The 25,050-nt window shown below is 34.7% G+C and overlaps 1 protein-coding gene and 1 long non-coding RNA gene across 5 annotated transcripts in view; one reads left to right on the top strand and one right to left on the bottom strand.

The window, feature by feature from the left end:
• Window positions 1-1,951: 1,951 nt before the first annotated feature.
• Window positions 1,952-25,050, bottom strand: part of LOC141394131 (uncharacterized) — a 127,194-nt gene continuing 104,095 nt past the window's right edge. Inside the window, exons 2-3 of the long non-coding RNA XR_012410257.1 lie at window positions 2,168-2,512; window positions 1,952-2,110 (exon numbers count right to left, since the gene is read on the bottom strand). This is a non-coding gene — a long non-coding RNA (uncharacterized lncRNA). The remainder of the gene's footprint in view (window positions 2,111-2,167; window positions 2,513-25,050) is intronic.
• LOC141394129 (alpha-ketoglutarate-dependent dioxygenase alkB homolog 4) lies at window positions 5,276-7,858 on the top strand. 4 transcript variants are annotated; one of them, XM_073968050.1, is made up of 4 exons: window positions 5,276-5,427; window positions 5,616-5,726; window positions 6,819-7,574; window positions 7,631-7,858. In XM_073968050.1, the coding sequence occupies exons 3-4, from the start codon at window positions 6,832-6,834 to the stop codon at window positions 7,812-7,814; spliced, it is 927 nt and encodes a 308-aa protein (XP_073824151.1). In that variant the 5' UTR covers window positions 5,276-5,427; window positions 5,616-5,726; window positions 6,819-6,831; the 3' UTR covers window positions 7,815-7,858. The 4 variants fall into 4 exon arrangements, with proteins under 4 accessions (XP_073824151.1, XP_073824152.1, XP_073824150.1 ...); XM_073968049.1 differs by having other exon boundaries at window positions 5,286-5,427; window positions 5,578-5,726; XM_073968051.1 differs by lacking the exon at window positions 5,616-5,726 and having other exon boundaries at window positions 5,283-5,427.

Genomic DNA, 25,050 nt, shown 5'->3' on the forward strand with positions numbered 1-25,050 from the left:
ATGGAAAAGACCCATCGTTTTGAATGAAAATTAAATAATTTGAGTAATAAATGACACAAAACACACGAAAACTGGAAGGGAATGCAATTTTATTTATTTCCATAGAAGCACACGCGTATATGTACATCCGTTTCTTCATTTTATCACAATTATTAGCTGTGTCTGCTTACCCCAAAATTTGTAACAATTTGTACCAATTGTTGCTGGAAGTCGTCTGTTAACACAAAAAACCAGCAAAAGAGAGCGATCCGAGAGAGACATTTTGACAGTTCTTAAACTGAGAGCTTGCAAATTCTTGCTGGACAAATTTCTTCTAGCAAGCACTTGCAAGCTCTTCTTCTTCCTGAAAACAATCAATCAGCCGTTTTTAGTTTTTTGTTGATTTATATTTGTGAACATTAAAAACAATTTTATTGTGGAAATAACATATGGTCTGTTCCAGTACTGCAAGAATCTACTATTTTTTACTATTTTTTCCGATAACATAAAGGAAAAAATGTTATCGTAGTAAAAAATAGTAGCTTCTTGCAGGTTCTGGAACAAAGCAATAGTCTAATTGTATTGTTTTATGGAGAACAAATTTGTAAAGTTGAAAAATACTTTTTTGTTTCATTTTCTTTTTTATTTTTAATAAAATACAACGTCTTTGCTTCCTTTGTTGGCTGACAAATTGTTCTGTTTTGGCAAGTCAGCTGATTGCTTGCTGGTTTTTGCTGGGAAGGTGTCTGCATGATACAATGATACAAGGTAACCTCACGCTCGCTACTCACAGAGTTGTATTCACATTGCCGTCCCTTCATTGACAAAGTGATTTTGACAAACTTAGTATGTATATGTTGAAACATACACTTATGTGTCAGTTATATTTACTTTTTGAAATTTAGACACAATTTTACTATTTCAAATTTATTAATTTAAATTCAAATTTTTAAAGGAATTTCGCAAATTCGTATCCTTACCCTTTGGACAGATGAACTTTAGTGGGAAGTTGTTAAATATGTAACATTTTATTTTAGTTATTGTTTTAATATATTTGCAGTAGTAATGATGTTTTGGTCTCAAATGCAAATAGTTTTGGTTTTAATATCTGGAATTATGCAGAAGAAAGCGGTTCTAATAGTCACAACTGAAACTACATGCGACACAAATCTGAAAACGAGCACAAACCAGGCAGGAATGATGAGTACGATTTGGTACGAATTGAGTATCCGATTTGGCTGAAACTTCGTGTGTTCTAAACGTACATCAAGTTCCAAGAAGTTTATATCGGACAACACCTCCCGGTACCTCCCTCTCAAATGTTCAAAATGTTCGCGTATGTGTAGTTAAAGGGCTTAGTAGTAACCCCTTATTTACAAGCGCAGTTCCCGTGAATTATATGGCTACTTTTTGACCACTATAATAAGTAGACACTAAAAGTCGTAAGTACTTATATAACTACTTATCATATCCAGTTCTAAGATGGACTATGGCGTGTGGAAAATTTAACAGCGAATATTCATTGTAATCATGACTACAACATTATCTTGTTTTGTTAGGGGAGGTCAACACTTCTGAGATGCGGGTCTCAAGATGACACAATATTTAGATCATTAGATTTGTCAATGGAAAAATTAGAACCATATCTTATTATACCTACCCCACAAACGCATGAAAATAACATTTATTTTCAAAATTGGGGATATGTTCTTTAGGCCCACCATTCATTTATTGTATTTTTGTACAGTCACAGGCTCTCCTACTTTTATTCGTTAGATTTATTTGTATATTTCAGCACACAATACGAAAACTCTGAAAGAAATAATGCAAGTTGCAAATGAATGAACAAAGTTGGCGGTGAGTGCCAGCACCACGGACACGAGGAATGCGAGAAACAGCTTTAGAAATACCCTATGATGTAGCAGAGGTTTTTTGATGGCCTGTAAAAACCAACACACGTTCAGCATATAAATATCAACAAATTCATCTCCGTCGCAATTACTTGCCTGTTCGCTGACAGCATAAGGTGAATTGGAGCGATCAACACTGCTGGCAAGCAAATTCTCTTTTCTTTGTCTTGTTCATTCTTTTTCGAATATAAGGAGATCGGTGGTCTTGCGTTTGATGAATTCTGCAATAACATATCCGATTAACAATACGAAAACATTAAAGTGAGAACTTTTTTCACATTGAACAGAGAAACAGAAAAACCAAAATCTTTTGATATACTTTTACACAGTTATTTTACAAAATTTCGTTATATACACATTGGTCGATATATCTCTTTCTTTTGTACACATTGCTAACAATTTTTCTGGGCAATTTTCTTCTAAAATCGTGGACATTTTATTGTTGGAAAAACAAAAATATAGAACAAATAGAATGTAAACAAACAGTATGTTGTTTTTGTTGCCATTGACATGCAATAACAAAAACAACATTTATGTATACTGTTTCGACACAGGGTTGTATGTGACAGCTCAAGGACGGTTTTTTGAAATGAGATTACCTTGTATCATTGTATCATGGGTGTCTGTTTACTTTTTACAATTTTCTAGCAAAAGAGAATAAAAATCCCTTACTCTCTGAGAAAGTTCTTGCTGGACAATTCTTGCTGGGAAAGTAACCAGACAGACTTATTTTCGGAGAAATTTGATTACATTTTTTTCTTATTTTTTGTTTTTCATCTGTTTATCGGGGTTGCCATCAAGTAACACATTTTACGTGCAGATGACTATGCAAAATTAACAAAATAAGCATCATGGAAACCCTGAAATATAAAAGCTTTTATGAAATAGACGAAAGCTCTCAGATAAAAACGAATGGTTCGTAAAATTTTACAAGAACCAAATTTTGAACGTATACGTTTTAGTACGAACGGTTCGTGTGACAGGCAAGCATTTTTACAAAAACAACCTGTTAGACTTTGTTTACATTTACGAAATCCACTCGATTTCATCTGTCAATTCCTTTGTGTATACGTCAAATGAAAACTCATCTGAAATCGATTGGATTTCATTTGACGTTTGAGCAATGGAATTGACAGTTGAAATTGAGTGGATTTCGTAAATTTGACAGTTGAAATCGAGTGGATTTCGTAAATGTAAACCAAGCATTAGCTAAAGCTTTGTGTCAATTTAAATTGTTTCTTTCCAGCGTTCCTAAAACATCAAAACAATATACCCATTCTGTATATGTGTGTGTTCTGTTTGAATAAGGCCTTGTACAAACGCTGCGACTTTTGATGCATGCATCACCATTTTCGTACTTGTAGGGTTGCATTATTTCGTAATATTGTAAGAAGTGTAATTTTTGTAACAAACATGTACGATTTTTCATACATGTTATTATTGTTGAATGCATGTAGGTATAAATTGTTAAACCAAAATTATTGAAACAGGTAAAAATATTTGTTAATATTTCTCGATAAATGTAGATAACAAAATTTTTGGAAAAACATTGTTAGGTAAAAATGTATTTTCCAACATTCGGGTTATTCCATTCTACGAGATACAGGTAATAAAACTCCGACAATATGGGTGTTCACACAATTATAATTATTGAAATATTTTTACGAAATGTTGGGCAACAAATTAAGCAACGAACGGCGTCAATATTAATCAAATCGATTCAAAAAATTAAATTCTTTTTTCTGCAATTAGCATTTTGATGTTTTAAAAACACATTTGGAACACAAGCAACTCAGTTTCAACTATGAAGGCAATAAAAAACTAACAACATACTTATCAAATAAAGGAAGAAGTTTAGTCCATTTATTTTTATTCATGATGAAATTATAATAGGCCGTTTATATATAACAAGGTTAACCCAGTGGGTCTGGGTTTCAAATGTCATTTCCATTGTATATACTTCAAACAAATCCTCATAAAGAAGGTTAACCCTGCAAAAAACTATAATATAAACGCCGTATAAGGTGGCGTAAAACGGCCAGCTGATTGGTTTCAATCTGTCAAATATTTTGTTATTGTGAATAAATTGTATGAAAACGTAAACAAACATTTTGACATATTGAAGAATTTTCGGCCAAAATAGAGTTGTTGTTGTGTTACTTACGTGACCTGTTAAATAGATCTTGTTTTTATTACATTCTTTTAAATCCATGATGTACATTAAATAATTTTAACATTCTAAATGGTATTAATAAATTAAATGATTAGTCATGAAATTTTACATTTCGTACATTTTCATTCCCTCCATCACAACTATTTTTTGCAACACCGCTAAAAAAATGGTGATGCATGCATCAAAAGTTGCAGCGTTTGTACAAGGCCTAATACCCCGGTTACACTATTGAAGGTTAACCCACTGGGTTTAATAGATCCAGTGGGTTAATCTTTGCTGGTTACACTTAGCTTTTCGAGGATATAAACTGTCAGCTGATGTTTGTTTACGTATACATACAAAATAACTAATAAAGTCGTGTTTAACACTTTTACAATTTCTCGCATGAGATATCGTCCCCACTTTGCTCATATTGGTATATTTTACACACAGGGATACATTTTTGTATCAAGGTATCAAGCGTACTTTTTGTTAAAAAAGTGTCTAATGTAAAAAAATAAATAATTTTATGATTTTCAAATAACTTTAGATTTGTTAACTCCATAAAATCTCATGCGACCAATCGTAAACGTGTAAAACACGACAAACTCTGTTGCAAAAACAGTTGCAACTTTTGGTACTTTTTGAGTAGAGTTGGATTTTTTTGCACAAATACCGAATACAACACTGTATATTTAGTGGATTTATGCCGGATTTAAAATAAACCCAGTCGTGAGAGGATTTAATTTTTGTATGCCAAATCTGGTCAGATTTGACCAGATTAAGCAATAAATCCTCATAAAGTGGGTTAACCCGGCAAAAAACTGTAGTGTAACCGCACTATAATATGCCAAACGATTTTAAAAACAATCGAATTCAATGCCTGGTAACAAGTTTTGAAAATAATAAATAAATAAATACATTATTTTTAGAACATGTACATGGCAGAACTACCATGTAGTGGTATCACACCAGCTGATCGAATATGAAAAGTCATATCCCTTTATAAAAAAATTATTTTTGTTGTAATTTCCCCAACAACATAAAGAAAGTTTTGACATAACATATTCAACATTTTACGATGACACTACCTTTTTAATTGTGTCATGAACATGTATAAACTCATTTCATGTGAATGAAAATTTTCATAGTCTGGCATAAGACTAAATAAGACTGTGTCATCCTGTGTTTTTCGATAACCTTTTCTTATGAAAAGTTATCAAAACAAGGCATAAATAGAATACTCTTCCACCTGGCGGAAAAATCTGGAAAAATTACCACATGTAGATCTTGTTGTCCTGATCACATATATATATACTTTTCCGGGGGGAAGTCCATACTTCCCGAGATATGGGCCTCTTAAGTTCCGAAAATTCCCTTGTTAAAGTAAGAAAAATTTTTAAATTAAAAAAAATGTTGTTTTCGTGCCCTAAATTGGCTCCTGTCCATAGGAGAAAGTCTTAAATCCCCGGCCGAAGGCCGGCTACTTAGAAAAAACTTACAATTTAAAAAAAAATTTCAAATTTTTTCCGTCAGGTGGAAGAGTATTCAATTTGTTCCCAAAACAATTTTAGTCCTCCATTTCTCATTCGTAAAATTTACTGTGCTTCTCTTCCTCCTATTCTAAACAAATGAAAATATAACATTCTTCTTTTTATTTCATCGGGTCAGTTTCAGATTTTTAGGTAAGTGTATTCTAAAAAATTATCTTTGAGGAATTATTGCGCAAAATGTGGGATGTAAATCAAAATTTGGGACTAAAGTCAAGCATTTGTAATATACGTGTGTGATTGAATATTCCAAAAAATTTTGAACTTTCCTCCAAAACTCGACTGCGGGTTGAATTTTTCCAATTTTTTTAACTTCCTCACAAATAATATTTGTTGTTTTTGAAAATTGGGCATAAGTTGAATGTTTTCATTAAGCTCGGATCGGGACCAAATTTTTGTCACAGGTAGGTCTCGTCACCCTGATCACAAATACATATATACAGCATTTATTGCGGAAGTCCATACTTCCCGAGATATGGGCCTCCGAAGTTCCGAAAATTCCTTTGTTAAATGTCGGCTACTTAGAAAAAATTTTGATTTAAAAGAAAATGTTGTTCCCGTTCCCTAGATTGGCTCCTGTCCATAGCAGAAAGTCTGAAATCCCCGGCCGAAGGCCGGCTATATAGAAAAAAATTATAATTTTATCCGAGCTTAAAGATTAAACTCAACTTGCTCCGCAAATGCTGTCCTGCATGCCCACCGTGTATGTGATACTTTAAGGCAAGACCAGTACATCAACGAAATAAAATTTGTGTCCACGGAAACTGAAATACATCCCGGTCACCCAATATCACGGCCCACGACTACTTACATACTTTTTAGAATCTAGTCTTAACAAGCTTTAAAATGATACCAATATTGGCTGCCTTTCAAAACAAAAATTTTTTCCTTGACAAACTTAAAAGTTTTGTAGATCTCATTGTTTTGAAAGTCAACCAATACAATATGGTGACAACATGTCCATGTTTAATAGTCTTAAATAACAAACTCTTATACTTTCCAAGGATCCGCGAATAGTTCTTCATCAAAATAAATTCGAATCGCTTAATCCTTAAAATTGATCCTTATCCGTACAATATCCTTTTGGTATGCAAGTATCTGTTAAAAATTTAAGAGCTTGCCCGTGTTGACATTTTAAGCACAGGTTTCAATTATTTTTATCCCGTACCTATGTAGGTAGCTATAGTTTTCCACTGCATATTGAATAACCTCTTCGTTTTTTTGCAGGTATTTCCTCAAAATGAACACAATTAGACCGTGTGGTTGCAAGGGTGTACGTACTTGTTTAAAATGTGAACAAGACTTTGGTATAGAGAAACTTAATCTTAAGGATGAATTTGAAAAATTAGATGCTTGGTCATGGTGTATCAAGTGCCAAAAATTGTATCGGGGGTGGAATACGAACAAAATACAAGAACATCATCCAGAACATTTGAAAGAGAATGGTATAGATTTACCTGGTATTTTCGTACAGACAGAATTCATTTCCGCCGATGAAGGGCTTAAGACAATGGACGATTTAGATTCATTGTCTTGGTGTATATCCCAAAGTGGCCGTCGTAAACAGAATTTCGGACCAAAAACAAATTTTAAGAAAAGAAAAATTCAAAATGGTTGCTTTCAAGGATTTCCCTTGGTAACAAAATACATACAAGAAAAACTGAATGAGTTGCCATTACTTAAGAATTTCCAAACTATTGAGCAGTGCTCATTGGAATACGATCCTAAAAAGGGAGCCTCAATTGATCCACATATTGATGATTGTTGGATATGGGGTGAACGGGTAGTAACTGTAAATTGTCTTGGTGATGCCGTATTAACATTGAATTTGTACAAAGATTGTTTAGAGAAACAATTGGGAGATATTTCAAAATACAATTTAGATTTGGTACAAACATATGAAAATCACCTATTGGAACCTTTAATGGGCAGGGAGAAATTAAAAATGTTTGAGAATAAAATAATAAGAATACCTATGCCATGGTAAGTATTAATGCAAAATCAATATAGGATAAATGTAAATTAATGTTTATTTTTAGTTTATCATTAATTGTTTTGTATGGTCCTGCCCGTTATCAATTTGAACATTCTGTTCTACGTGAAGACATCCAGGAGAGAAGAGTTTGCTTGGCCTATCGAGAATTTACACCGATGTATTTGGAGGGAGGACAATCACACGAGAAAGGCGTTGAGGTATTAAAAAATGCAATAAATTTTTGGTAAAACAATTTTAAATAAAAGTATTTATGGAAGGGTTGACCAAGAAATCCAATCTATTATTATATTCAGTATGGTAACGAATGATGTCGGTTCTAAGAAGAAGACAAATTTTAAACCATTACAGCAATAAAACTTGGGTTGATAACCCAAGCTTGAATAGAAAAAAATATGATGATGACCAGAAACATGTTAGTTATCATGATCTGGTTATCTATACTTTAGAACTTTAGAGAAAAATTCCATATTACAAGTGGGCGAATTTGCCTGGAAAGTATAAAGATGATATTACCGTCATATAGGAAATACCATGATGGAGGCGGCAAAAGTGGTAGGAACGACGGATGTACAAACATATGTATGTCACGGAAGGTGCTTACACCTGGGAAGTTTTTGCGGATTCTGAAACCACAATGTTCATAGATGAGAAATATAAAAAAAAGAAAAAAATCGCCGGAGCGCAGTTTTTATTTATTTCATTTCTTATATGCCGAGTCTTTCGACCTTAAGGCTGCGCACTACATTATAATATTAACATAAATTAATATAAAGTATCTTAAAATTAGCAAGGGATGATTGAACTATTCAAAAAAATAATTATTATTTGTAAAAATGGAGGTAGTAATTTTAAAATAAAAAACTATTTAAAAAATAAAACGTATCAATTGATTGATATTTATGAACTCTAGGAAGTGAAAGGGATGTTAAACTACTCCATACAACAAAATACAATATTGTGTTACAAATATAAAGTAATAAGAAAAAAAATATTCTTGAAATATTATGATTTAGCGAGAACTTCAAAAACAAAGTATATTAAAAAAGGACATTATGTGGAAGCAAACGATGAATTTGAACTACTTCAATAAAAACTACATGAACATATGAATTTGAATCTAACCACTCAAAACGTCATGTACTTAAATTGATAGCTTGATGGTTATAGGTGCAGCTCCGGATGTGGTGGTGATGGATACTGGTGATGGAATGAAAAGACGGTTATAGATGAGATGTCTATGGCGAGTGTGGCTCTGGATGTGGTGATGATGTTGACTGTTTCGTCATGTTGCCGCTAAGGAGATGGAAGATTAGATTTGGATAGGGCAAAGGAGATGGAAAGTGAAGAGACGGGGGAGATGTAGAAAGATAATAAGAGAATAAAGAGGAGGGATCAGGTGGAGATATTTAAATGGTTTAGTTTAAGTTAACCCGCCCCATAGCCATTTAAGGCCTCTGCAGTATGCCAGCAAGGCTGTGGGGTCGGAAGAGGAGAAGTGAGATAGGGATTCCGTCATGTGAACCCCAAAAAGCTTATGTCTTTTGGCCGTCAGTCTGGGACACAGGCAGAGAAGATGCTCAATTGTCTCCGTTCCTCCACGTCCTCGCACAGCCTACAGTATTCACTGCTGTTGTTATCCCATTTGCAAGTCATAGATCTAATGTTGCAGTGACCAGTAATTATCCCTACAACAACTCTGATCTCCGACTTGCACAACGAGAGAGAAAACACAAGATTGCTAAAAGGATGCAATTATTTATACATATATTAGTCAAGCAATTTAAGGCGCTGCAAGGGGTTTTTACGAAAAGTACGTTGAGTTACATAAAAAAACTCGTAAAGAAAGTGGCAAAGAATTATATGTTCTGGCCACCCTTATATGAAAAGAATGTTTCAAGATCGGTGTTAATCTTGGAAAAATTAATTGAAGATTTCTTAGCCATTTGGAAAAATTAAAAAATCGTACCAGGAAACAAAGGTACTGCAGCTTAACAGTTTTATAGAAGTGGACCCTATTGAAAGCAAGCCGAACCTTTTACATAACAGACCCACAAGCTCCGGAATAAACTTCTAAACAATACATTAATATTGGCATTATAAGAGCATGGGCTAGTTTTTTCTAATAACCAGAGGAAATAGTATCTCCAGATTATATAATTTTCTAAGAATGAAATTTATTTTCGAAACAACTGAGTTAACATGAATTTCAAATTTAAGATGTCTATCCAACATCAGACCAAGGCATCTAGCAGTCGATTATGGATAGCAACTCAACTGTAGTTGCGTTGCCAGAAGAGAAAATCATGCAATTAAAATGAGTAAAAAGACGGAAATGTTTGTCAAATTCAATCAATATCAGTGTTTTGAACCTTCAGCTATTAATTTAATTGTAAAAAAGTAGAAATTTAAATGAAGACATAGAAAATTATATTACAAAATTTGCTGTACGCAACTGGAGTTTGGTTGCTATCTATAATCGACCCCCTAATTTAATCAACAAATCCAATAGATCTGAAATCATATATGACAGACACATCAATATTATCACTCAAACAAAATTTTATTGCTTTTGTTTCAGAAGTGTTTATGTTAGTCTTGTGCCAGACTATGAACATTTTCATGAAAATGTTTTGAGCTTATGGGTAAGAAGGGAGAATGGGAGCTCCTTCACCGCCGCTCTCTCCTAAAAGCTAAAATATTTTCATGTGTTATTTTCAGTGTCTGGCACAGGAGTTAAGTTTATTCGAACACATCCTATTATATAAAATCGACATTGAAGATTCAATTGAAGCTTGCAAAACATCATGGTTGCCCATATCACTTTTAAAAAGAAGCTGTATGTCATCAGTTAATACAAACGGCATGCAGTTTGAAGCGGAAAACAATGGAAAAAAATCGTTGATAAAGATTATAAAAAGTAGTGGACCAAGTGCTGATCCTTGGGGTACACCACTCAAAACCGGCAGCAATTCAGAAGTACGACCATTACATGACACATACTGAAACCTATTTGTAAGGTAAGATTGGATAAGATTACAAGCCGTTATTGAAAAATTGTAATGTGATTGTAATTTTTTTACGAGTAAAGTATGATCTATCCTATCAAAGGCTTTTTCCCTGTCAAGGGAAAGAAGAACACAACATTCATGATTACTAACTATGCTTCTGATGTTATCAGTAAGGCCTATTAGCATAGAAGTCGTACTCCGATTCCGTCTAAATCCTTGAAGTAGACACAAGGATGTAATATACTCAAGAATCTGAGATTTAATAATATACTCAAACATTTTCGATAAAATGGGCATTATTGAAATGGGCCTATACGAGTCAGTAGATTCACTTTTACGAATAGGAATAATCTTTCCTATTTTCCACAACGCCAGAAACGTAGAAGGCATTGTATTTATGTATTTATTTATTATTCATACATAGTAATGCAAAAAGTCTTTAAGACCAAAATATCTTGCTGATTAATCCATGACTAAGATAACATTATACAAAAATAAAAAAATATAGTTTGCAAAAATAATGACAAAAATTAAAAGAAAAGAAAACTAGAACAAGTAAGAAAAGCGTTAAGTTCGGTCGTGCCGAACTTTTTATACCCTCCACCACAAATTTCAGCCATTTCGGTGGATTATGGTGGCCACAACCTTCAAAATACCGAAATGCGGAAGGTACCGTTCTATGGGGGCTATATGATGGCGTGGACCTATACCTAAAAATTTCTGGGGGAAAGTTTTATACGCCTAAAGAAGACTAAATATCAAATTTCAGCCATCTGGGTGTGATAATGAGGCTAAAACGTTCAAAATATCGAAAATCGGGAGATATTGTATTATGGGGGGCTATATCAACACGTGGACCTATATAAACATTTTATGGTAGAAATGTTTCTTAGCCTCTGGAAACACAAAATACAAAGTTACAACCGATTCTTCGGTCAAATGGGTCTAATACATTCAAAATATATTCAAATGACGCGTACTTTATAAGGGGCCTTATGTGGGGGCTATACCAAAACGTGGACCTATATAACCCAACTTTGGTAGGAATATTTTTTGGCCTCTGAAGACACAAAATACCAAATTACAACCAATTCTGCGGTCAAATGGGTCTAATACATTCAAAATATATTAAAATGACGCGTACTTTATATGGGGCCTTGTATGGGGGCTATACCAAAACGTGGACCTATATAACCCAACTTTGGTAGGAATATTTTTTGGCCTCTGGAGACACAAAGTACCAAATTACAACCAATTCGGTGGTAAAATGGGCCAAATATCTTAAAAATTCCTTAAAACGACGACGCGTCACGCGTCATTTTGTATGGGGGCTATATGAAAGCGTGGACCTACATAGCCCGCTTTCAATACCAAAAGTCCTACGTAAAAATAACATATTTTCCCAAAATTTCATCAACCTACGTCAATCCGTTCGGACGCTAGAGTGATTTCCACAGACGGACAGACGGACGGACATGGCTATATCGATGTAGAATTGCACGCTGATCAAGAATATATATACTTTGTGGGGTCTACAATGATTATTTCGAGTAGTTACAAACGTAGTGACAAACTTAATATACCCCCATCCTATGGTGGAGGGTATAAAAACGGCTCCCCAGCCGCAATGAATTAAAATCCCATGTTAATAATAATGCACGTACTACAGGCACCGGGCTACGTTACGTTTAAATGTATTGGGTAAATATGCAAAACTTCACAAGTTAAGAGGCAGGTGATTCCAAAGCCTCGCTACTTTAACAAGGAATGATCGATCATAGATACCGGACCAAAAGCGAGGGAGTAACATTTGTGGATTGCGTAAGAATCGTGAGAAAATGAACTTTGAACAGAGTAATTCCGGTGTACCGTTTTTAATAATTTTATAGAAGCATGACATAACCGAACATTTATGTACGACTGAAACGGAAGTCCCAAAAACTGCAAAGTATAACTGGAGACATGATCTCTACAATTTAAACGATATACAAATCGAACTACCATATTAATTAATATAAGAATTCTGTCGAGGCACGACTGAATAGTGCCAGAGAATACCTCTATACCATAGGTGATAGCTGACATTAACAACGAATATGCAAGCTGCCGTCTTACAAAGAAAGGAAGGTAAGAAGTAGTACAATTCAATTTACGCAAAATGGAAATTACCTTGGGAAATAACGTGTCAATGTGTGATCTGAAATCAAGAATGTAGTCAATATATACGCCCAGACACTTAATCTTGTCAACTACCTCAACAATATTTCCATCCATAAACATGTGAAAGGAATGACTACGTGATTTAATACATGCCTTTCAATATGAGGCCAAACAATGTTTAAACATTTTAATGTTAAACCATCCGAACCCACAGCTTTTGATTTTATTGAAGAAAAAGCGAGGCTAATTTCATCGATATCAGCAGAACGAAACATAAATGATCCAGCCAAATTTCCAAAGAATTTAGAATCACTGAGATTTTGAAAAGAACAAAATAAATCGCGATTCTAGTTGACATTTTTAAAGGTTTTCACGATTTTGCTTGGAAACCGCAAGTCATATCGGAAAAGAAGTAAAGATAATGTTATAGTTATGAACATTTTCTACAAGATTGATTTTTATGGGTTTTACCGTTTTTGAGAAATAGAAGTTCAAATTGGGACAATGCACTGACTGTATCGTCTCCTTATAAAACAGTGTCATGACTACAATTTCCCAACTTAAACTTATATATCTCAAAAATACTGCAACCTTGGAAAAAGACACGAAAGCCAATCTTGTAGAGAATTTTCACAGCTACAACATTTTTTTTAGTCCCATTTTCGACGGTTTTTAAGCAAAATCCTGAAGATCTAAGAAAAAATCTGAATGATTGATCTCAACTTCTATATCTCAATAACGGTAAAAGTTAGGAGATTATAATAAATGTCAATCTTGTAGAGAATTTTTATAGCTACAATATTTTCTTTAGTCCCATTTCGATAGGACTTGCGGTTTTCAAGCAAAATCGTGAAAATCTAAAAAACCCCTAAAAATGCCAATTTGAATCGCGTTTTATTTAAAAAGCGCTCCGGCGATTTTTGTTTTGTTTTTTGATTTTTCACAATCTATAAACATTGTAGTTTCAGAATCCGCAAAAACTTCCCTGGTGTAAGCACCTTTCATTTAAAGTTGCTTCAAGAGCACCGTGATGTATGTACACTGAGGTCTCATCTGCTGGGCGGAACAAGGGTCTTGCGTGATTCCGGATCTATCCGTATCCGCCGCCGAGGGGTTGCCATATACCTGCTGGTCGAATACCCGAAGTAAGACCAAATTTCCCAGCAGAGGCGACGGGATTAGCAAATGAGCGTGATGAACTTCGTCGAACTTACCCCGACGACCCCAGAGTCAGGGAGCTGACACTGCAAGTTAACAGGCTGGTCGGCGAACATAAGCGGAACAAGTGGTTAAATCATCTGAAGAGTTGCAAAATTGGAGCCGGTATAAGCAAATTTTAGACAACGGTTAAGTCACTCTCGAACCCCGGAAGGAGGGATGACAGGACCTCAGTCACGTTTGGCGACGTTACGTTGACTGACCCGAAGAGGTGTGCAAGTTACTTCAATCGACTGTTTGTCGTGCACCCCGAATGTGACAGGGCGAAGAGAAGAGTGTTACGTCGCATTAGATCTCTTCCTGCCGTGGTTGAACCACCACAGTTTACAATGGATGATGTTGCGAATGCCATCAGGAACGCTAAATCATTCAAAGCGTTGGGCCCTGAAGGAATTTCCATGGTAATGTTGAAACAGCTGGATGAGCCGGGAGTGGAGTATCTCACTAAAGTTCTCAACCTGTCGCTAGCAACCCTTATTGTTCCCGAAGTCTGGAAACTGGGCAGGGTGGTCCCGCTACTGAAACCAGGCAAGGATGCTAGCAAAGGTGAATCGTACAGGCCGATTTCGCTTTTGTCCCCTGTAGCGAAGACTCTTGAGGCCCTAAGGCCTTGCCTGCTTACCTTGCTTACTTCTGATAAAAGAATAAAAAAGAAAAGGGCAGCCCAGTTCATAATTTCCTCGGCCTTCTTTATTCTTTTATTTTTATCATGTCAAAAATGAAGCAGGAAAGCAAGCCAATCAGGCAGAGCAGCTTATGTACGCAGGCCTTTAGTCCTCCCCAGCATTAGAAATAGCTATCAAGTTGCCGATCATCAGCATGGATTCCGTAAGCAGCACAGCGCTGCACGCCATCTCCACACATATTTGTCGAGGACTCAACCAGGATCGGCCGTGTGATAGAACAGTGATGGTGGCGCTTGACTTATCAAAAGCCTTTGATACTGTCAAACACTCCACGCTGTTCGGGGACATCGAGTAGACAACCCTCCGGCCAAGTCTGAAACGTTGGATAATCAACTACACTGCATCCCGGTTATTTACCTCTCTGCTTAACTGCCTTTCCCGTTTAATTGCCTCACAATCTGAATCCCCAAAGTTTTTTTATATATGTAAATAGTTCAAACTCTCCCGCTTAACTACTTTTCTATATGTAAGTATCCCAATTCGGATATTTGCCCGTCAAATATTTCCCCAAAAAGAGCATTTAACAATGTTTTTCTCGGTTTATTACCCCCACTGGTGTATTTATGAGAAAATCAATTTCGACGACTACGTGAATTGTGATGAAGATGTCCAGTGTTATGTTATGGTGTTATGCTCACCGATAACAAAATTTCTTATTGATTAAATAATATAACTTATATATTTTTAGACTTTTTTACTATACACCGTTTTGTTTTGTTGGCGATTATGTTCTAATTGTTGTCATTTTTTGTAAGGCTGAGATGAGATTTTTGTAACAACCCACATGAGGTAGTTATGCGGCATTTTCGTAACTGCCTTTCCCGCATAACTGCCTCAATTTTTTGGAATTTTATGAAAGGTAGTTAACCGGGGTGAAGTTTATATGTGTGGTCGCCAGTCGTATGTGGAATTCAGGAACAAGAAATCCAAGCCCCGTGGAGTGAAACAGGGAGCTCCCCAAGGAGGGGTGATATCTCTGGAACTGTTTTACCTCTACCTTTCCTGTATTCCGCCCCCTCCAGACGGCATTGAGATCGTAACGTATGTGGATGATTGTACGATCCTGGCGTCACGTACCTACCCTGATGACATATGTGTGAGACTGAACTCCTATTTAACCGATCTTATCACATTTTTCCACGCGTCACCACATGGACGGCGCAGTATAGAAGAGAGTTCAATATCAGGGTCGATGGTAACAGAATTCCGACCACAAACTGCCCCAAAATTCTAGGGGTCACATTCGACACCACTTTCACGTCGTCCGCGCGTGCCTCAGCTATCTGCGATAAACTGAAATGTAGGAAGGAACAAGGTCCTCAAGTCCCTAGCCGGCAGCACTTGGGGTGCAGATAAAGAAACCTTGTTGACCACGTATAAAGCGATAGGTCGGTCTGTAGTAAGCTATGCGGCGCCAGTTTTGTCCCCGAATTTATGTGACACGCAGTGGGATAAGATTCAAATTTGTCAGAACGCCGCCCTGAGAACAGCAACAGGGTGCCTCCTCAAATCTACAGTGGACCATCTACATAAGAGGGAAAGATTCTTCCAGTACGACAACATAATAAGATGCTATCGTTGCAGTACTTGCTCGGGTGTTACCGTGAGAGCCATCCCAATCACCCATCTGCTGGTCACCGATACACCCAGGCATATCAAGAATGATATTCATGCTCTAGAGACGACGGCCCAACAATATAGGAGAGAACCTCTAAATCAACAGGCAGGTTTGAACAGCATCCACACGGACACAGTTGCTAAGACCATAAGCAATTATTGTGTGAATGCAGTCATCGGAGCACATCCCTCATCTATCGCAGCTGAAGAGCGTCAGATGCCACGACAAACCAGAGTAGTTTTGGCTCAATTAGGCTCAGGATATTGCAGTCGCCTAAATTCCTATTGGGCGGGAATCGATCGCGCCGTGCAAGACATCTGCCCAGTATGCGGCATGGGCCCGCACGATACTAAGCACTTATTCAACTCCGCCAAGCCTATTCATCTGACTCCAGTGGATCTGTGGTTACATCCCATCGAAGTAGCCAACTTCCTGAAACTGGAGATAGACACAGAGCCAGATTGAACAGGAGATCGAACATACAACCATAATAATAAAACACTGTTACAACAACAACAACAACAACTTTAACCTGTTTTGGTCATATGGACCAATTAAGGTATGTCATAGGGCAAATACCGCCTTGGACCCCAAACACACAATTTCAACAGTAAAGCACAGAGACTCTGTTGTGGTATGGCGTTGTATGAGTGCTTCCGGTGTAGGAAATCGTGTCTTTATCGAAGGAATTAGGGATATGATGTATTATTTAAACATTCTGAAAGGATATTTTGAAATTTAGACGCTGAAAAAATGAGCCCGAGCACAAATCACATATTTTTCTAGAATGGATGCTATGTAACTGTCCAAAAGTGATTCCAACACCTCCCCGATCCCCGGATTTGAATCCTATAGATAATTTATGGAGTATTTTGGAGACAAGTATAAAAAATCGTAACATCTAAAGTATAGGAACCCTGAATGGGGAAAAAATTCAGATATCTTGTCCCGAAAACTTAGTTAAATCTATCTTAAAAAGGCTAAAAGCTGTAAAGGATAACAAAGGATGTCATACCAAGGGCTGAAACCCTAAAAATCCTTTTTGTTTCATGAAACTTTTAGATTGCATACTTTTCACTGTGAGGTAGAAATCGATGTTGTTTAACCATTTTTATTTTTTATCTAAATTGATCTGAATTTCGTTAATTTAATTTTATTATATTTAAGTTAAGACACTAATGTAAAAATATAAAAAGGAATGAAATCGCTATCATTAACCAATTCTTAGCAATCGCTGTTTTAATGAAAGAAACTGAAGTGGATACTTTTGACTTTGATTCACTGTATTTTTCCGAAATGGATGCTGTGTCCAAAAGTGATTCAAACACCTCCCCGATCTCCGGATTTGAATCTTGTAGATAATTTATAGAGTATTTTGGAGACAAATATAAAAAATCGTAACATCTAAAGTATAGGAACCCTGAAAATGCCTTGCAGGAAGGAAAGGAATGAAATCGCTATCATTAACCAATTCTTAGCAATCGCAGTTTTAAAGAAAGAAACTGAAGTGGATACTTTTGACTGCGATTCAAGGTATCTCTTTTGATGTAATTTTTCTCATGGGCGTATGCCGTTGATCTTCTGTCATCATCTCTTTCACCAGGACAAATAACAAAATTGAGTTGCATACTAGAAAAAGATTAAAATTAAATTGATCAGCTTCAATAAACTTCCAATTATTTGAAACTTTCTTTTAAACCACAACAACAATAATAAAAGTTAAAAAATTATTTGTATATAAATATTTTGGCGCGTAACTACATACACATAATCATCTGTGCTGTTCTTTAAGAGTCTGGCGTTACGTAAGGTAGGAAGAAAAAGTTTTTACCATAACACCCTCAAGGACAAGAACAACAACACATGTGCAAAAGCAGCAACAACATAAACGCTTTTGCTTTAAACATCCAAAAACAATGATTATTTCAAACTCGCAGAGAAAAAGGCACTCAATTTATTAAGTTTGTTTTAAATTTATTTTATGCAATATAATAGATAATTGGTTTAACATTGTATGATTGCGAGATGGTTATTATATAATGACAAATATTAATTTGAAATACACAGTCTTACATAAGTATACGTACGCCCCATAAATCTCGGGTTTTAGAAAAAGTAATGATATTTATGAAATTCCAAGTACACAGGTTTATTTCGTCTCACTAATAAACAATATTTAATACAACAAAAGTATATTCCATAATATAAATAACGGTAAATTTTACAAAAACCAAAAAATGATACTTACAAAAGTATACATACAGTGAGTGTCAAAAATATTCGGTTTTAAATTTCACCAATAATAACACCTCAGTATTTTAGAAGCCCATACCGAATATTCAAAAAACCAAATACTTAAAAAAATGTTGGTCCTGTGGCAATTAAAAAATGTAGGTAACATGGATCCGTGGCAACCCTATAAGCGAGAATAACAAAGAAGAAGTTGTTAACCCTGTTTTCTATGCGTCAAAAATATTCGGTTTTTGTAACTTTTGTTAAATATTTTGACAAAAACCGGTCAATAGCGAACTTTTTCTGCAATATTAGTATAAATTTCAATAATTGCGAACATAATCTTTGTTCCTGTGTGCAAAAATATCAGATTTCATAGCAAATTATCAAAATTTAGGGCTAAGGAAAAACGCTATCCTAGAAAAGAGAAAACTGTTTGTATTTTATTATAAAAACGGCAGAAATAAAGGGAATTTTTGCTTATTTTTGAATAATTAGTCGAATATAGTTGAAATAATGTGCAAAAGTTACGAAAATACAGAAATAATCGATTTCGTGATGCACATAAGCCAGCCAAACCAAGGACTGGGAGTGAAGGTAGAGGAATCTCCTGAAAAATTACGGCTAAGCCACCCTTAATTTTCTTGCAATTAGTCAACGAGCCCTAAATGACTTTCAGAAGATAGAAAATATGCACTTACTTTCCACAAAAATCGTAATGATAAAGCCTTTCATGGCCTTGTAACACATCATAAGTCATTGATAAACACATGTATCCTAGAAGCTCCTTCGTACTTTTTTGTTGGAGTATACAGAAAGGCCGGAAACTTGGTGGTATACTGATTTTCCTGCTTAGACATTCAAAACTAACTCCTTTTCACCAATTTTCTGATGTACATGAAGTTTTGAAGGCACATCAAGGCGAAATTTATACAACATTATTGGTTATGTAAGTAAGCCGATGGTGTGTGATCTGTTACAAGGCCATGAAAGGCTTTATCCTTACGATTTTTTTGGAATGTAAGTGCATATTTTCTATCTTCTGAAAGTCATTTAGGGCTCGGTGACTAATTTCAAGAAAATTAAGGGTGGTTTAGCTGTAATTTTTCAGGAGATTCCTCTACCTTCCCTCCCAGTCCTTGGTTTGGTTGGCTTATGTGTTTCACGAAATCTATTATTTCTGTATTTTCGTGACTTTTGCACATTATTTCAACTATATTCGACTAATTATTCAAAAATAAGCAAAAATTCCCTTCATTTCTGCCGTTTTTATAATAAAATATAAACAGTTTTCTCTTTTCTAGGATAGCGTTTTTCCTTAGCCCTAAATTTTGATAATTTGCTATGAAATCTGATATTTTTGCACACAGGAACAAAGATTCTGTTCGCAATTATTGAAATTTATACTAATATTGCAGAAAAAGTTCGATATTGACCGGTTTTTTGTCAAAATATTTAACAAAAGTTACAAAAACCGAATATTTTTGACGCATAGAAAACAGGGTTAACAACATTTTCTTTGTTATTCTCGCTTATAGGGTTGCCACGGATCCATGTTACCTACATTTTTTAATTGCCACAGGACCAACATTTTTTTAAGTATTTGGTTTTTTGAATATTCGGTATGGGCTTCTAAAATACTGAGGTGTTATTATTGGTGAAATTTAAAACCGAATATTTTTGACACTCACTGTATGCCCCAAGGAAATATGAATATTATCGTACAATTTATGGAATTAGCAGCAAAATTTATACATTTTATTGTTTTGGCGAATGTGTCTGGGTGTCCGAGATATATTTTAGAGAAAAAAAATAATTTTTGGGTGTTAAGTGCCGTTATTTAATGCCAAACTTCTTGTATAGCTCGTTAAAGCGGACCCTTGCTGATTTCTTTCCATTTTAGGTATTTGAGTATACAAAAGCCACAATATTAGTGTCAGATTATAGATTTTGAGATCCTAGAAAGCTTTTTAGTTGACCTTGTGCATAACACACCTTCCTGGGTGTCGATAAATTCACATTTTTCCTGGGATATCTCAGGAAGTTAATAGATTCCTCGGAATTCTTGGCTCAAATTACATACAGAAGACCTTGAATTGTGTTTTAATATGGCGTTATATAATCCTTGGACACCAATTGAATCAGAAATGTGAAATGTTCTGTTAAAAACCTGCTCCCAAAGCATCAAAATATAACCACTACCAAAAAGCATGAAATTTACACTGTGAACAACGTAGTTTTCGTATTATAACCATTACCGTCAATATAGGGTCGGAAAGTATCGGATAATTGTACATTTCTGATTCAATTGGTGTCCAAGGATTATATAACGCCATATTAAAACACAATTTAAGGTCTTCTGTATGTAATTTGAGCCAAGAATTCCGAGGAATCTATTAACTTCCTGAGATATCCCAGGAAAAATGTGAATTTATCGACACCCAGGAAGGTGTGTTATGCACAAGGTCAACTAAAAAGCTTTCTAGGATCTCAAAATCTATAATCAGACACTAATATTGTGGCTTTTGTATACTCAAATACCTAAAATGGAAAGAAATCAGCAAGGGTCCGCTTTAACGAGCTATACAAGAAGTTTGGCATTAAATAACGGCACTTAACACCCAAAAATTATTTGTTTTTTCTCTAAAACATATCTCGGACACCCAGACACATTCGCCAAAACAATAAAATGTATAAATTTTGCTGCTAATTCCATAAATTGTACGATAATATTCATATTTCCTTGGGGCGTATGTATACTTTTGTAAGTATCATTTTTTGGTTTTTGTAAAATTTACCGTTATTTATATTATGGAATATACTTTTGTTGTATTAAATATTGTTTATTAGTGAGACGAAATAAACCTGTGTACTTGGAATTTCATAAATATCATTACTTTTTCTAAAACCCGAGATTTGTGGGGCGTACGTATACTTATGTAAGACTGTGTAGTTTGTTCTATTCGTACAATTTGTATTTGATTATCTAGCTCAGTAGTAGTATTAGTTTTAAAACAATTTGAGTTTCTTTCGTTTATGAGTTTTTTCAGCCTATTTTTAGTTGTTTCTATTTTTTCTACACACTCTTTGTATTGAGATATTTGTTCATTATATTTAATATCCATATATTCGGCATTTCTAATTAAGTAGTTGTATACATTTTTCCTTTTCATTCTATATTTATCTGCAATTGCTTGTATAGAAGTGCTTATTTTGTTTTTAAATTTTAACTCCATGAATTCCTTAACTGCTTTTTCTGCTATTTGAGTTTTTGTTGGTAGCTTTTCATACTCCAATTCAATATCTGCTTCATTCAATTGTACAGATGTGATGCTTTTATCATCGTTTATATTATCGTCATTATTGTCATTATTATTTTGTTGCAAGGCAAAATTCTCAAAATGAATGTAATTATAAGCTTGCCGTTTTGGATAATTTGAAATTTAGGCGCTGAAGAAATTGGATTTGGGACAACATTCCAATTTTATTAATATATGATCCCGAGCACAAATCACATATTTTTCCAAAATGGGAGCTATGTAACTGTCCAAAAGTGATTCAAACACCTCCCCGATCCCCGGATTTGAATCCTATAGATAATTTATGGAGTATTTTGGAGACAAATATAAAAAAATCGTAACATCTAAAGTATAGGAACCCTGAAATATGCCTTGCAAGAAGAATGGGGAAAAATTCCGATATCTTGCCCCGAAAACTTAGTTAAATCTTTGCCAAAAAGCTGTAAAGAATAACAAAGAATGTCATACCAAGGGCTAAAACCCTAAAAATCCTTTTTGTTTCATGAAACTTTTAGAGTGCATACTTTTCACTTTGAGGTAGAAATCGATGTTGTTTAACAATTTTTATTTTTTATCTAAACTTACCTGAAATTTGTTAATTTTATTTTATAATATTTAAGTTAAGACACTAGTGTAACAATAAAAAAAGAATGAAATCGCTATCATTAATTAACTCTTAAAAATCGCAGTTTTCCCAGCAAAAAGTTTGCATCAGGGGATGCAGTTACAGTGAGTGTCGAAAATATTCGGTTTTTAGTTTCACCAATAATAACACCTCAGTATTTTAGAAGCCCATGCCTCATATCCAAAAACCAAATACCTAAAAAAATTTTGGTCCTGTGGCACTTAAAAAGTGTATGTAACATGGATCCATGGCAACCCTATAAGCGAGAATAACAAAGAAAACGTTGTTAACCCTGTTTTTTATGCGTCAAAAATGTTCGGTTTTTGTAACATTTGTTAAATATTTTGCCAAAAAACAGGCCATTATCGAACTTTTTCTGCAATATTAGTATACATTTTAATAATTGCGAACAAATCTTTGTTCCTGTGTGCAAAAATATTATATTTTATAGCAAATTATTAAAATTTAGCAAATTTTAGGAAAAACGCTAACATAGAATGGAAAGCAAATGTTAAATATCTAGGCATCGTGCTCGACCAAAAATTGACTTTTAAAAGTCACATCCCATACATTGTGGACAAGCTTAACAAGATCATTAGGATTATGTATCCTCTAATCAACAGAAATTCGGAACTGACAGCGTGTTTTTGTAAAATGTTTTTGCCCATTCGTTCGTCGGTATCATGAACGAAGACACAATTTGGTTTTTATAGCGGTTGACTTTTGTATTCGTGTGACAAACAAATGAAAGCTTTTTATTTTCGTAATTTTTTTGGTTTTCGTAAAAAAATCAGACGAACGAATACGTCAAAAATAAACGAATGGAAAAGACCCATCGTTTTGAATGAAAATTAAATAATTTGAGTAATAAATGGCACAAAACACACGAAAACTGGAGGAGAATGCAATTTTATTTATTTCCATAGAATCACACGCGTATATGTACATCCGTTTCTTCATATTACCACAATTATTTTTGGAAAATTTGTTTACATTTTTTTCTTATTTTTTGTTTGTCATCTGTTTATCGGGGTTGCCATCAAGTAACACATTTTATGTGCAGATGCCTATGCAAAATTCACAAAATAAGTATCATGGAAACCCTGAAATATAAAAGCTTTTATGAAATAGACGAAAGCTTTTAGATAAAAACGAATGGTTCGTAAAATTTTACAAGAACCAAATCTTTAGCGTATACGTTTTAGTCCGAACGGTTCGTGTGACAGGCAAGCAATTTTACAAAAACACCCTGTGAATCTTAACAACAAGTTACTTATATACAAATCTATTTTTCAACCAGTTATGTACTACTGTGCTCCAGTATGGTCTTCAGCAGCAAGATGTCATATTAGGAAAATTCAAGTTTTGCAAAATAAGCTGCTCAAAATGATTTATAAACTACCCTGGCTATATTCTACTAGAAGGTTGCACGCACTTACTGGGTTCGAATTGGTACGGGACAGACTAAACATCCTGACAAATTACTTCAATGAAAGATGTCAATCATCCCAACATGCACACATCAATGACATTGTGTCATAGTATTTTTACCTCCCAGCAAAATTTGACGGAAGGGGTTCTTTGCGATGACGTGATTTCATGTCATCTTTTGCATTGGTTCAAAGGAAGTCGTGGAAGATCCGATCTTTTCATTAGGATTTGAACCAATGCAAAGGAAGTCGTGAAAGATCCGATCTTTTCATCAGCATTTGTACCCATTCCATCGATCCAATAGAGATGATGTTTGTGTTTTTATTTACACACCTGTTTATTTTCATTTTGGTATGTTCCAGTACTGCAAAAATCTACTAATTTTTACTATTTTTTTTTCCGATAACATAAAGGAAAAATTGTTATCGTAGTAAAAATAAGTAGATTCTTGCAGTTTCTGGAACAGACCAAAGTTGTTAGAACTGTCGTCGTGATGTTGACTTACATTTCCTGCATATCAAACAACTAAAACTTCTAAACAATGAAGTCCCAACCATCGAGCTAAAAATAGAATCGGACTGCACACATTGCTATTTTAAAAGTTCCCTTGTCTGTTCTAAATCTGACATAGAATGAAATCAATCAAATCTCGCTTCTTGGAATTTAAAAAAAAAAGTCCGAAACGAAAAGGGACAAGAATCTCAAAATAAAGAAGAAACTACTTTTGGAAAGAAACAATTAAAAATAAATTAATTAAGCATAAATGGTATTTTCCATAAAAAGTCTCTCCTCCCCGTTCGTTACATTTTGTTCTTAGAGATCCCTAAAGCAAGCCGGGTTGTAGATCCCTACATATTTCCGTCACTAAACAAAAGAGTATAAATAACCAAAATGTTGTTATAAAATAACAAAATTATAAAATAAAAGTAATTTACGAAATAAAAATACTTAAAGGAGTGCATTTGGAGTCCAGGTTGAAATCTGAACTGGTGATGGGAAGATAATTGAAAAAACCTTTTGTAAGATGAAATAATATCAGTTGCGGAGAACGGAGGAAGTAATCTTTTGCGTTGCAGCGGTGGTGATTACATTGCAATTTTGGATGTAAACGTTTGAAAAACTAAACTGATAAATTAATTGTAGTTATTTCATGAATTCGTTTGAATAATAAAGAGTTTTGTTTTTC

The sequence above is a fragment of the Musca autumnalis genome, unplaced genomic scaffold, assembly GCF_047663935.1.
Source record: "Musca autumnalis isolate F117 unplaced genomic scaffold, ASM4766393v1 scaffold_2, whole genome shotgun sequence".
In the NCBI taxonomy this organism is placed as follows: domain Eukaryota; kingdom Metazoa; phylum Arthropoda; class Insecta; order Diptera; family Muscidae; genus Musca; species Musca autumnalis.

Coding starts and splice junctions, on each gene's coding strand:
- LOC141394129 (XM_073968050.1), top strand. CDS start 6,832: ATGAACACAATTAGACCGTGTGGTTGCAAGGGTGTACGTACTTGTTTA. Junction 7,575..7,630: donor ATAAGAATACCTATGCCATG/GTAAGTATTAAT, acceptor GTTTATTTTTAG/TTTATCATTAATTGTTTTGT.